We start from the raw sequence: 13470 nt of genomic DNA on the forward strand, positions 1-13470 counted from the left end.
CTCTTTCTAACAAAGTAATTCTGAAAGTGAACCCAGAGCCCACAACCTCTCATACCCATGCCCATCTGACAGACAGTGCCTGGAAAGCAGGTAACACACTCCCCATTCCCTTGATGTTGAGTCACAGCAGAGAGGAAAGTGTTCATCAGGGATCCTCAGATGCAGGGGGAGGGGGTATTTGATCAGAGATTGGGGGTATTTGTAGACATTTAAAGAATGTGTGGGAGGGAGTATGCGTTTATGGCCACAATGTTAACTTACAGCTACCAAAAGATAAGCAGGGGCGTTACTTAAATGTAGTATTGCATGCAGTATTTGTGTCGTCTGTGTTTTAACACTCACTTTTATTTTGACACATTGGCCTAGTTTGAAAGCCTTAGGTGCCTGGAGTAAGATAGCTCAGCTGGTTGACAACCGTGTCTTCTTGAAACAGGAAGTCTGTCTTCATTTTCCTATCCAGCAGGAAGTGGGTTCCTCACCTTTTAAAGCCACCCTGACACTGCCGTGACAACTGGAAACAAACACACCAGTAACCTAGTTGACAAACATTGCTTAGTTACTATCAGATAAACGTAAATAAACTACTTCACTGGCCTGATTGTAAACATGGAAACACAGATAGGACACACAGCACACCCTATTGTTTACAGGTGGATAACCACAAATTTGACTAGCCCGATACTTTTTTTTTTTTTATGTACCATGAGCTCAGAAACAGCATGGGAGTCGGCAGTTATGTGTCTGTTGGCAGACATGTCGAGAACCCAGTTTCACTCCGCATTCACAACACTGTCAAAAGCTGCACATCCATGGCCACCCTTTTTCTAAAAACTGATGATAGAAAATATGTTTGAAAATATACTCTATAAGTGCAGTGCCTTGCACTGCCGCCTTGCAGCAAGTTCCTGGGTTCAATCCCATCTGGGGGAGTGTCGGTTCTAAGATGGGCTACCACCCGGGCCTTTTCTGCGTGGAGTTTGCATGTTCAGCCCATGCTCAAGTGGGTTCCCTCTGCAAAAAGAACCCCAATAAAATATGCATAACCGATTGCTTTCCTGCCCTTCTGAGTACCACTGATGTCGCTGCATCTGCTCCTGGTTGCTCTGGGAGGAAGGCACTACAGAATGGGAATGACTGCAGTGACACATTTCTCCAGTGGAGTAATGTGTCCAAAGCTCCCTGCATGCGTGTGTGCCCAAACTGTGAGATTAATGAAGGATTGTTCTTTTAAAGTACTAATTTTGTGTGGTTTTATTTTATTTTTGAGGAATTTTCTGTGTTTACATTATCTGTATTTTAATGTCTGCTGATCACAAAATTATTTGGGGTTTCCGAGACAGAGTGATATCTGTCTCCTGGGGACAGGTGTTTTGTCAATATTTTTAGAAAGGGTAACCCTAACTGGAAAACTCCCTTGATGTTCTTTATTGTGAAGTTCCACTGTGTCGTTTTTATGATTAAGGTAGAGCTGACAGATGTTCAACAATGACCTGACGCAATTGGACCTCAAACCCTCATGGAATCCATAGTTGTAAGTTACCCAGTGTTGCAGATTTGAATCTGGTGATGTTATTTAGTCCTTTCTGCAAAGAAAATACTGCCATCTAGTGAATGTATTCAATAACATAAAAATTACTCCAAATAGCACAGTTACTTTAATAACTTTTACTCTTTTTATATTTAGATATCTACAATATTGAGTTACATACAAGAAGTCTATGTGCATTCATGTAATTTACTCCCGATTTAGCCGTCACTTAATCCCAGGCCCAGGTTGGTCAGGGCCCAGGTTGGTCAGGGCCCAGGTTGGTCAGGGCCCAAGTGCAGACACAGAGACGTTAGAGAGAGTCGGATGTGGTAACTCAGGTTTACTTGCCAAACATACATCACAAGAAAAATGATAATCCAAAATCAAAACAAGGAACTGACAAAAAGGTATGAACAAACTGAGACAAGGACAATGACTATACAGGTAAATCCAGAGTCAAAATTGTATCTTAAAAAGGCTTGGTAACACACTCAAAACAATCTGGCAAAGAGTGACCAGACTTATATAGGTGAGTGATTGGCATTCGGCCCTGATGGTCCCAGGACCCCAATTTTCCACCCCGACAACTTCCATCTCCTTATGAACACGGGGAATTAAATTATAGATTAATCAAAATGGTATTGTTTGACGTTGATAGTGCTCCCTGGTGGCTGTTTGAAGGTACTATTGTATCAAAGTGAGGCTTTGTTTGAGTAGTCTGTGCATGCTTCCAATCACCCTTTCTATCTTATTATCATTCATATGCATTCTATGGAAGAACTCCTACTCAGTTTGTTCTGTGGTTGTTAAAAACATTGTTAAAACATGACCTGTTCAGCTTTGACAACCACCTTGGGTAAATCAAACAAATAAAAAATAGAAACATCCTTTCCATGGGATGGGGGACTAAAGGAAGTATGGTTTATTTAATCTGGATGTAATGCTCCTTCTCTCCTGTCGAGAGGATAGGTGTGCTAGGACTAGATGTCATTATGTTTCTGCACTCTCTGTTCCCTGCCCCTCCACACACACACACACACACACACACTTATCCTCCCTAGTTCCAGCCTTTTCTGTGTTGTCAGGGCATGCATTTTCTGGGTGTGGTTCTCAGATTGTGAGTGTGTGTTGGGGTGGGGTGGCAATCTTGTCTGACTCATCCTGTCTGCTTGTCCCAGCTACACAAATACTTTGGAAACAGTGATAAACATAGTTGACACCCTAAATCAGCCATACTATGTTTTTCTTCATAATTTCTATGTCATACTTCGAAATACCCTGTTAATGGTTTCTGGTTATGAAATATGTACAAAACATACACCCATTATCCTGTTAGTATAGAGTCTAAAACACTTTGTTTGGGCTCTATTCTAAGATTCTCCAGTTCCCTTGTTTACATTTTAGTCATTTAGCAGACACTTTTATCCAGAGCGACTTACAGTAAGTACAGGGACATTCCCCCTGAAGCAAGTAGGGTGAGGTGCCTTGCCCAAGGACACAAAGTTATTTGACACGAACTGGCAACCTTCTGATTAATAGCCCGATTCCCTAACCGCTCAGCCATCTAACTCCCCTGTTTGTGAGAAGCCTTTACAGATCTTTTAGCCAAGAGTTCAGAGACGTTTGACTGAAGACATCATAGCCTAGATTGTTCACAAATTCCCATCCTGGGTTTGAGGGAGAGATTAAGAGCTCAGGATTAGATGCAGATTAGATTGCTGACTTGTCAAAACTAGTCCAGCGTGCTATAGCATTAGTTCATTTGGCAGTATAAGCTAGTAGAGTTTAGACGTTTACATTGAGTTAACAGCTTATGGGTGTCTATATTCCCCTTTACTTTGCAATTTCACTCCAATAGCATTCAGTTCAAACATTATTTAGTTTTTAAAGAAACTCTTTATTGCTTAAAAATACACACAGGTGAAAACTGCCTATGAGACCAAAGGAAATAACAGGTGATCATCGCCAGTCATTGAATATTGAATGACCTGCAAATTGACATGTCTAGTAAAGCATTCAGTACATTAACAACAAGTTTTTATCAAGAAATTAAGGCACGGGTCTTTTATACATTCTGCCATCGTACAGCACAGCGCCCAGCCAGCCGTCAGAAGTCTGACAGAGAGAGAGCAGCAAGCCAACAGTGCTACTGAACACCATGAGGCTCTCGTCTGCTTCCCTAACACTGACTTCCTTACAGCACTCATTTAGTCTGGCTCCACTACTGACAGCCAACATCCAATATACTTTTAGCAAAAAATAACCCTTTTTACAGATTCATAGAATTATTATTTTCATCATATTGTTGTCTAGTGTCAGCTATCGACAGTTTTGAAGCCAGACTAATTTTAAGCACATGGAATCGACTTTTCAATTTGATTCTATTAGTGTATTATCATTTGTGTTCATAAAATATAAAACGTATACAATGCAGCACATACCCACAGTCTTACCCATTATCATGAAAGAAAAACATATTTAGTAAAGATCAAAACAAAACACAAATGTACAAAATGGCCAAAACAAAACTGAAATAAATTCTAAATCTATTTTCCACTTCATTTTCATTATCTTTCCTTGCAATACATACAGTCAGGCTCTAACCATCCTCTTATTTACCTATGGCCCTCTCTCCTCAGAACTGACATTTCTTAATACTAACCAAGCAATAATCTGCAGAATTTAAGATGCTTCAGGATAAGAGTGAATAAATCTTTTCAACAAGCACAAATAGAATGTAGAAGTAGAGAGGTGTCCACAACATTGTAACTTATCTTACAAACTGTGACCAAGTGGTTTAGCTGGCTGGAACACTTGGGGACTGTAACTGGAGCACAAATGAAGGCTAATCTAGAACTAGGACCCTCTGGGGGAAATGAGTTGACATAATTTCTTTAAGCTAACCTGTATTTGAGAAAACCATCGTTATTACAAATGTCTCAGACATTACAGGGTGACTACCTAGTTGTTAAGTGCACTTAGGTGATTTTTGCGATGACATCTGGAGACAGATCCGTTTGAGACAATCCCCTCCCATGGTGTCACTGTTTGAATGTGACTTTGAAACTGTCGGATCAATGTGTGGGAGGGGGTAGGGGGACATCCACTTAGGAGACGATAACAGCAAAGTCAAACGATGCCTCTGAAGTGTCCTTTACCATCCTACACTACCATCACCCATTTTAGAGAAGAAATACAACACTGACTCCACACTAGCACCCAGGGGACAGGGAGGACACTGCTGGGGAGAAGGGGTGTGGTTAGGGGCAGAGCAAGGGGTATATTAGGGGCAGAGGAATGGGCAGGGTGGGGGAGGAAAATGTGGAAGGTGAGTAGGTAGAGGAAGGGAGAGGATTATGGGTACAGGAAGCAGCATGGTTTGGGGCCGGGTGGCTTCTTTATGCAGAGGAGTAGATGTACTTGGTCTTGGCCATGCCTGTGAGCTCGTCCTCATAGCGTGGCAGGCAGCAGAAGAGAATGCCACAACCGATGGTCAGGATGGTGGCGCCCCACGCAAAGCCGTAGGCCCAGGTAAAGACATAGTGACCTTCGAAGATCAGGTCGTTGAACTTGACTGGATAGATGATGAGGGCGATGATCTGTACAACCACTGTGGGAGAGGAGAGGAAAACCATCAGAGACACACACAGAGTCACCGTATTCCTCTCTCTTACTATATATAGCTATAATTGATAACTAACGCTGTAAAATCTCTTTTGTGTACAGAGGGTTTAGAAGATAGCTGGTGAGAGTCTGATTAAGAGCAGCTGGTGGGAGAATTTGACACAGTAGTGTGAGAGACTGACAACTCTATCAGGGTTGTGTGGAAAATACCTTCACGTAGTGGTACTGTGGCTCTGCTAGGCCAAACCGAGGGCTTGACTGACATTGGTTTACTATTAAAAGATCGACTGATCGTCATATTCTAATTTTTTCAGGGAGAGAACCAATTTCTAGCCTAGACAGTGACACTTACGATCTACAGAGTCAACACAGACTCCAGGAAGAGAACATTTCAACTGTGTGACAGACAGGCAGACTCAACTATGACACACATCTACTTATGACTGAACATGAAGACATCCACACTCCTACACACACACTCATCGTTTCTGTTGAACTCCTGAGTGCATTGTTTATCTCCCTCTTCCCTGAGGGCCAGCAGGACTGAGTTAAACAAGCAGAGTTGAGTTCATCTGAAAGCTGGGCCCAGGTTTCAGGGGCGTGGTCTCTGAGGGGAGAGACCTGGCTCAGTCATGTGGGAGTGTCCCTTTAGGATCTGACAATAAGAGTGATGACTCTGTGTTCACACATTCTCCAAGTTCCCACGGCAACGCCATACCACAGCCCTGCCCTAAGTGTCCTTGCAGAAAGACTGATGCTATTTCTTATCTGGGAAGATTCAAACCTCCCACATCTTACCTCATCTTCTCACAGTTCTCTCTGCCTTTGATAGCTCCAAGTCCTTTACATTTACATTTAGTCAACGCTCTTATCCAGAGCGACTTACAGTAAGTACAGGGACATTCCCCCCGAGGCAAGTAGGGTGAAGTGCCTTGCCCAAGGACACGTCATTTTGCACGGCCGGGAATCGAACTGGCAACCTTCAGATTACTAGTCCGCTTCCCTAACCACGCAGCCAACTGACTCCCTTTGTATGCTGCCTCTCTCTACAGAACACTTTCACCTTTTCCTTAACCACTTATTTCCTTTGCTCTGTCTCCCCTATGGTAGCTGAAACACAAACTAAGGCTTGGTGACTTTCTGGCTAGAGAGTAGTGGTTGTTCTCCTGTGAAATCCACTGACGATGTGGAGAGTAGATACGTCTGGAAAAGAAAAGAAAAAACATTTTCCCACTAATTCTGCATATTAAGATTGCTTTGTCTTACCAACAATGAAGAGTAAGATTCCGATGATAGGCAGGAGGCTGATGTTGAGGGTGCAGCAGAGGGCGATGCAGGAGATGATGAAGGCTATGATGAGGATGATGAGCCCAATGATCATCAGAGCAGCCACAGCCTGGGCCCATGCTGGAAACAAACATCACAACACTCTGGTTAAGCCCCTTCTCAAGAACAACTGATGGCCCAATCATAAGACTTCAGTGATAGGCTGATGCCGGGGCCCAATCATAAGACTTCAGTGATAGGCTGATGCCGGGGCCCAATCATAAGACTTCAGTGATTTCAGGGCCTCTGCATGCAGAGTGCATGGTGTCGTGTTCAGCAGTGGACCCCTAGAACGTAGACCGCATTATCTGGATGCAGGATGGACGTTTTGAAATTTTTCTTTTTATTATCATTTATATTTGCCTCACTATGAACGCTTACTTCTGCCGTAGTAATTTCCGTGACAGAGGGAGGATGAGACGGCAGTGGCAGGACTCAGAGTTGACAAAGGGGGTGCCCTGGTGGCTCATTAGGTGAGAGCGTGTACAACTACGGCTATGCCTTAATGCAGGGGCCCGTGTTTGATCCCACACCCTGCCATTTCCTGCACGTCTTCCCATCTCTCTCCCTGTTTTCCTTTCTCTGTCTCCAACTGTCTCTATGAATAAAGCCGCAAAAATACGTAATTGGGTAAAGTAGTGGTTTGGTAGGGTGTGTGTTCATGCCTGTGCATGGTGGTTTGTAGCCAGCTAGCTTTCTCACATGCTCATAGTCTAGGTAATCTTTTTCTCAAGTCACACCTTCAATGATTCACTCCGTCTACACCTCTGACAGGGTTGAATTGCAGGCTTAGCCCACACCTCAGCCTGTGGCCATGCAGCTCTGGCTGTTTTCAACACCGCTAGGCTCTGTTGAATAAGCCAGTTTAAATTATGATTGCAATACTCCTTACCATAATTTTAGCATTGTATGATTTGCCCGTGAACATATAGAAGTTCAAAGTGATTCCCTTGACAGACAGATGAGGAGTGAACCTCTTCAGGGTTAGGGTTAGTTATGTTAATTAGTTATGTTTATGTTATTTAGAAACAGAATACATACAAGACTCTCTCTCTGATAAAACTCATAAAAGAGCTGCTAATCTGTTCTGAAAAACACCCCACACTTCAGTACCCACTATTTGTCACCCATCCCTCACCTAAGAAGATTATAGGGTGTCACCACTGTTTCTAGTGACAGTGTCTCTGTGTACAGTTTACATCCTCTTCCCTACTTCAACCCCACCAGGGTGTGGCTTTAGGGTTGGGCCATCAACCCTCCGAAGCAGAGGAGTCACAAAGGAAAACTTTGATCTCATCATTATTGCATCACTGTCTTAACTAGCAGAGCTACGCCCCCGTGGAGCAACCAGAGATACTTCAGAAACCACATATTATCTACATGTAATAACACCATTCATTATATTAGTATTAGATAGATTCAGTAGTCTTTGTGTCTGTGTGCGTGACAGACTTACAGTTAGAGTGTCTGCTTTTCTCATGGGTATAGGCCCACGATCATAATAATAATCGTATAATATGTGGAGGCAACTAACTTGGTGACTGAACAGTAATGTGTGTGTCCTTCTCCTTCTGATAACAACAACAATGTGGCCCTTGTGATGCACCACTGAAACATCTCAACAACACAGGTGAGGGGAACTAGGCTACCACTGGTGTGTGGACAACGGGATTTCTATTTCAGGTGAAATGTTACACTGAAGGACAAGGACGAATGAACCCAATCCCCCTTCCCATATCTTTTTTTCCCCTCTCTTTCTCCCTCTCTCTGTCTAAGCTGGTCAGCAAGTGGACCTCCTCGGTTGGAAACAGACACTCATTAACTCTAAAAATAGCCCTGAGAAAATGACTGTGTAAGCCATCTTGTTATGGACCCTTCATTCAGCTGGTTCACTTCAGTTTTTAAAAACAATGAAGTTAACTACTTAACTATAGGATATAAAATATAAACTATAGAAAGGTTTGTGTGAATCTGTATTTACATCTTTTTAGTTGTACAAGTTGTAAATGATTGTCGTAGTCATTCAGCTCCCCATAGTATAATAATGTCTGAGTAGCAGTGCAGAGAAGAGAATAGTGCAAATTTCAGTTCAAAGTTCATCCCAGCTGTCGACAGCAATGGGTTCCCTTCCCCCATACTACAGCCAAACAGGGACTACGTTGTAAATGTTTCCTTTCTCACACAAGACAAAACTATCTGTATGATTGGTCTTCTTTCAACGCGTACAGTTGAATTATTATGATAGACATACGTGTGCATGTCTGGACGGGCTATGAGGTGCGTTCAGACCTGTTGGTCAACTAGGATCCCTGCCTGCCAGTGCCATCGCTATTATTTTCCCTTATTTGACACGATTCCCATTTGTGGTGATAAAGAATGGGTTTGAATAAAGATCTTTCGGTTTGTTGATATACTTACGATATTCCATAAGAGTCTTGCATTCCCATAGGTCATTCCTTCCTTGACAATGGCTCCACATATTGGCATAGTGGGACTTCGCACCCTCGTCCTCGACCCATCCAGAGGAAGCAGCGATTGCAATAATGTCAAAAATGATTGCGAAAAGCAATAGAATAGGCAAGATCCACCTGCATCTTGGATACGCTATTCCACAACGAAACATGATCGCGATCAGAACAGACAGCCACACAGTGCGAAACTGAAGCTCGAACTTGCAGTTTGGAGTTTTGAGCGCAGTAGGCTACACCTATTTTACGAATAGGAATGAAGGGCCCCACCCGAGTCTGCGACTGTATTCGTTGTCACAGTAAACAGAAAACCTGTTCACAAACCTGTAGGGCTGGGCATGTCTGGCTGGCCTTGGCCCAATGCCGGGGGCCGATGGGTAGCCCAGCCCAATGACTGTTTCAAATTACAGTAACTCCTTCAGTGCCACTTGAGACTAAAGACGTTTTACTTTTTTGTCATTTTAGTTCTGGTTGATCTTTAATAGAGAATGAAGTATAGGCCTATGTATACACATTCCAAGGCTTATTATGTAGGCTATTACATAATATCTATTTTATAATATAATATTATTATGATGTAGGCTTACTGTAGCTACAACTAGCCTATAGCTTAATTATTAGACAAACAGTACTTGTTTTCTTTCAACTTAATTAATATGATGGCTCTAGATCAGGAAATCCATTGGTATAGTTCAGTGATCTAATTAGATAGACGCTTGCAATGGGTTATAATCTATAATTATTTCAAGACAGACGTTCTATTTCTTATGCAGCTTGCTACCAGGATATTATTGGTCGTCTTTAATGGATAGTTAACTGTAGACTAAGCTTTTATGCGAAGGCTTTGTTAAATTGATACTATTTTCCATTGGGAGGATATTTTTGTGACAAACCCCGATGATTGGTTTGTGGCACGTTTGTTGTCCGTGCATTTGAGATAGAACTACAAATCCCAGCTACCGATAGTTTACGGAAGTGTGTGGACAAGCTGTGGTGGTTCATTCAACGGTTGACTCAAACAAACCTCAGTTATGCTAGGTAGATTTGTGCACGCCAACCGTGACAACATAAATATAGTTTGCTTATGAACAATCGTTTGCTAGTTGATTCATTAAGTTAATTTATCATTCCCGAAATGAAACCATTGGATTCTGATGAGGATGAAGAGTTGGGGGCTTATCAGAAGAAACTTAGAGGTAACTAGTGGCTACTTCTGTCTCTATCAAGCTAGCTACAGAACTGCTATGCCCGGTTGGTTAGTGCAAGCAAGTGCTAAATTAGGAATACATTTCTGTTCACATAATGACCTGATTGTTTACTTAGTTCGTAACGAAATGTCAGTAGTGCTACAAGTATTTAAAGTCATGGGCACCAACGTTTGAATTCTGTGTTTCAGAGCGGGCAAACCGCAGCATCCAGCAGCTCAGAGGTGTCCTGGCGGTGCGGAGTTCGGATGGAGAGCTTGTGGAGGGAAGGGGTAGCCACTCTCCTGGCAGCCCGGGCGGGGAGGAATCATCCTGGACCCAGCGTCAGCAGAGTGAAGCTGGTAGGTAACAACAAAGACTCTGGGAGGTGACAAGCAGGAACCTTCTATTGAGTCCCATATATCTGAATGCTCTTGGCTCTAGGCTACTCAAGAAGAGTTATTAATGTTGATATAGATGATCTGTTGATCCCACTCTATGGTATACATGCTAAAATTAGAATATTTGTCTTTCAGTCAATCAGCTGAGGTCTCTCCTGCAGAAGCAACAACGAGCATCATCCCCTCTCACTCCCTCCAAGACAAGATCTTCCAAGGTACTGAGACTCTAGTCTCTCTAGGCTATGCAGATACTATCCAGGAAGTTCAGTATACTCTTTATTAATTTAAGTTACGGATGAAAAACAATGCTTTACAGAATGTGAGCAGTTTTGCGATTTTACAAACCGGTAGAATGACCATTCACAGAGGTTGAGTGGTGTACAGGGTTTGTTTTTGCAAAACACAATTTAGTTTATTTGGTTACCTCGAATAATTGGCAGTATACTTGACTACCATAACAGGCATTACTAGCAGTCCTACTACTATGAACATAATCAGTAATAGATCTCCACCCCAGTGATTCTGATGGAACCTGTCTCTGAGTCTTTGTGTGTTGTCCAATAAGGGACTTCAAGATGAAGCAGCTTCCAGCCTACCTAGCGTCCAGGACCTCGTCCCAATTATCCACAACCAATCAGAATACATCCAGCACCTGGAGGCAGAGGTCAAGTTCTGCAAGGTTAGTCCTGATTGGCTGCTCCTAGCAACACCTGTTAATAAAGGAGCACATGAATGTATTGATGGTTTACACAATAAACAATGAATGAAAAACAAGCAATGAAGACATACCAATTCGCCATGAAATATTCAAATGAAATGCAGAACCTGCAGCTGTGTTTTTTGGTGTGAGTGAACCATCTCTGCTTCACCTATAGGAGGAGCTGGTAAGCATGAAGCAGAGGATCAGGGTGGTGGTGGTGGAAAACGAGAAACTTCAGGGAGAACTCAAGTCCAAGATGGTGGAGGAGACCCTGAAAGACTACACTCTCCTCAATGCAACGGTACAGTATACTGCTGTCTCAGAAGCAAGCTCTGTCAGTAGCAAGTCATCCTTCCAGTAAAGAGGCTGATAAGATCCTGTCCACCCCCCTCAGGTGACTGAACCTCCCCCCCCAGCCCCCCTCAGACCGGGAGCCCCCAGCATTCACAGCCCTGGGCGTTCTGAAGACCACCACTGGAGGAGAGAGCTGGTACTGATGACATCTGCTGCTGCTTTCCCTGAGCCTCTCCACCTCATGTGTCACCTCAAGCTTCTTGTCAGTCTTGTGATCTGTAGCACCTCTCAGCCGTTTGGGGTAGCTGTTGAGCTGGTGTGGGCGTGCCCGTCCATTAAGCTGTCTCATGTGCAGTGTGTGTGTTGCAGGAGCAGCTGAAGGTGCTGTATCAAGCCCAGACAGACACTCTGGAAGCCCAGGTCACATCTCTGAGGTAAGCTTCGTCTGCGCAGCTCTGTTGCCACGGAGACGCGACACAAAGCTGATCTCAAGAACTGGTTGTGCTCAGGTGTCTCAAATCTTTGACTTTGTCTCTCTGCATGTCTACCTGCCTGTCTGACTGCCTAGTCTGTCTGTATGCCCTGACCCACCAGGAAGGAGCTGGCCAGCTGTCAGAAGGAGTGTGAAGAGGTCAAAGGTCGCCTAAGGCATAAAGAGGCCATGGCCGCAGCGGCGTCACGCGGTGCCCAGCCCACCGTGGGCGGCCTGTGTCTCAAGTGTGCCCAGCACGAGGCTGTGCTCGCAGAGACCCACTCCAACATGCACGTCCAGGCCATAGACAGGCTCACCAAGTACACATTTCTCTTCACACAGATACATTTGAATGAAAGACTTATGTTATGTATACTTAACATAATATTTGACAGACCCCTGTGCGTGTGTGTGTGTGTGTGTGCGCTCTGACCTGCCAGAGAGAGGGATGAGCTCATGGCGGTGCTGTGCTCTGTGAGGGTCAGCCAGAGCGAGGCCCAGCAGAGAGAGTGGTCAGCCTACCAGCAGGTCAAACAGGCCGTCGAGATGGCGGAGGAGGCAAACCTGGAGAAGACTAGGGTGACTCTCACTACACTCATACAAATACAGCTCTTAGTAACGGAGTGTGGAGCATCAATTGACTGTGTGTGTGTGTGTGTGTGTGTGTAGGCAGCTGTGCAGTGTGAGCAGTTGGCCAGGGAGCTGTCGAGGCAGAGGGAGAGGCTGGAGAAGGAGTTGGCCGGCCAGCAGCAGAAGCTCTCAGAGGCCAGAGAGGAGGCTCGGAGCGAAGCCCGCAAGGAGAAGGACGAGCTGGCCCAGACGGTAAGCAGCTGGAGCCCCTGACTACCCTAACCCTGCCGCACTTTCAAAAGCCAGACATTCTGTCCATCCCCAAACGTCTTGTGTGTGGCGTTGTCTGTCCTGCAGGTGGCGGGTCTTTCCCAGCGTGTCGCAGAACTGCAGGGTCAGCTGGACAAGGAGGGCAGAGAGGGGGCCTCGCTTACCGCTCAGCTGGACGAGGCTCTACGTAAACTCACCGCTCAGGAGCAGGACAGCAGCAAGGTGTGTGTACCCTCAGCACACGCGTATGTGTGCTTGGACTAGTAGCAGGACGCAACGTGCTACTTCACCCCTTCACCCTTATTCACCCTTTTGTACTGTAACTGTTCCATGGCTGCAGTAATCCCATGTAACCACTGGGTGGCACCAACGCCTTGTCAATGGCTGTGTTTTGTTTTGTGTGGCGTGTATTTTACTCAGAACTGACCCGATAATCTATTTTTGCTTATATTTACTATATTTAAATAATCTATAATCACATATTCTCATCGAGACAGTGATACATTTATCAAAATACATAAATCTTCTGAAAAGTCTGGAATTTGGAGTGGCCTTAATTTGCCTGAGTGCAGACTTGAAAGTCATGGTTGTACTCCAGCCCTATATGTCATGTGTGTGTGTGACCTCCCACTC

The 13470-nt window shown here is 44.3% G+C and overlaps 2 protein-coding genes across 2 annotated transcripts in view; one reads left to right on the forward strand and one right to left on the reverse strand.

Moving 5' to 3' along the window:
• Window positions 1-3401: 3401 nt before the first annotated feature.
• Window positions 3402-9225, reverse strand: perp (p53 apoptosis effector related to pmp22). Its single transcript, XM_067236842.1, has 4 exons — window positions 8897-9225; window positions 6419-6559; window positions 4757-5138; window positions 3402-4634 (listed from the first exon to the last, which is right to left on the reverse strand). The coding sequence occupies exons 1-3, from the start codon at window positions 9099-9101 to the stop codon at window positions 4927-4929; spliced, it is 558 nt and encodes a 185-aa protein (XP_067092943.1). The 5' UTR covers window positions 9102-9225; the 3' UTR covers window positions 3402-4634; window positions 4757-4926.
• Window positions 9226-10032: 807 nt separating this feature from the next.
• The window catches only part of sdccag8 (SHH signaling and ciliogenesis regulator sdccag8), a 29197-nt gene continuing 25759 nt past the window's right edge, over window positions 10033-13470 (forward strand). Inside the window, exons 1-11 of the mRNA XM_067235774.1 lie at window positions 10033-10142; window positions 10343-10492; window positions 10667-10746; window positions 11097-11210; window positions 11407-11532; window positions 11626-11721; window positions 11895-11959; window positions 12120-12317; window positions 12438-12576; window positions 12667-12819; window positions 12925-13059. Coding sequence (XP_067091875.1) covers window positions 10082-10142; window positions 10343-10492; window positions 10667-10746; window positions 11097-11210; window positions 11407-11532; window positions 11626-11721; window positions 11895-11959; window positions 12120-12317; window positions 12438-12576; window positions 12667-12819; window positions 12925-13059 — 1317 coding nt within the window. The 5' untranslated portion in view covers window positions 10033-10081. The remainder of the gene's footprint in view (window positions 10143-10342; window positions 10493-10666; window positions 10747-11096; window positions 11211-11406; window positions 11533-11625; window positions 11722-11894; window positions 11960-12119; window positions 12318-12437; window positions 12577-12666; window positions 12820-12924; window positions 13060-13470) is intronic.

The sequence above is a fragment of the Osmerus mordax genome, chromosome 5 (assembly GCF_038355195.1).
Source record: "Osmerus mordax isolate fOsmMor3 chromosome 5, fOsmMor3.pri, whole genome shotgun sequence".
Classification (NCBI taxonomy): domain Eukaryota; kingdom Metazoa; phylum Chordata; class Actinopteri; order Osmeriformes; family Osmeridae; genus Osmerus; species Osmerus mordax.

Bases quoted from the DNA above. Each gene is read 5' to 3' on its own strand.
- perp (XM_067236842.1), bottom strand. From the start codon at position 9,101: ATGTTTCGTTGTGGAATAGCGTATCCAAGATGCAGGTGGATCTTGCCT. The intron at 6,560-8,896 runs GTAAGTATATCA...GTTTGTTTCCAG, and splicing joins CAAGACTCTTATGGAATATC to CATGGGCCCAGGCTGTGGCT. The intron at 5,139-6,418 runs GTAAGACAAAGC...CCTCTCCCACAG, and splicing joins AATCTTACTCTTCATTGTTG to TGGTTGTACAGATCATCGCC.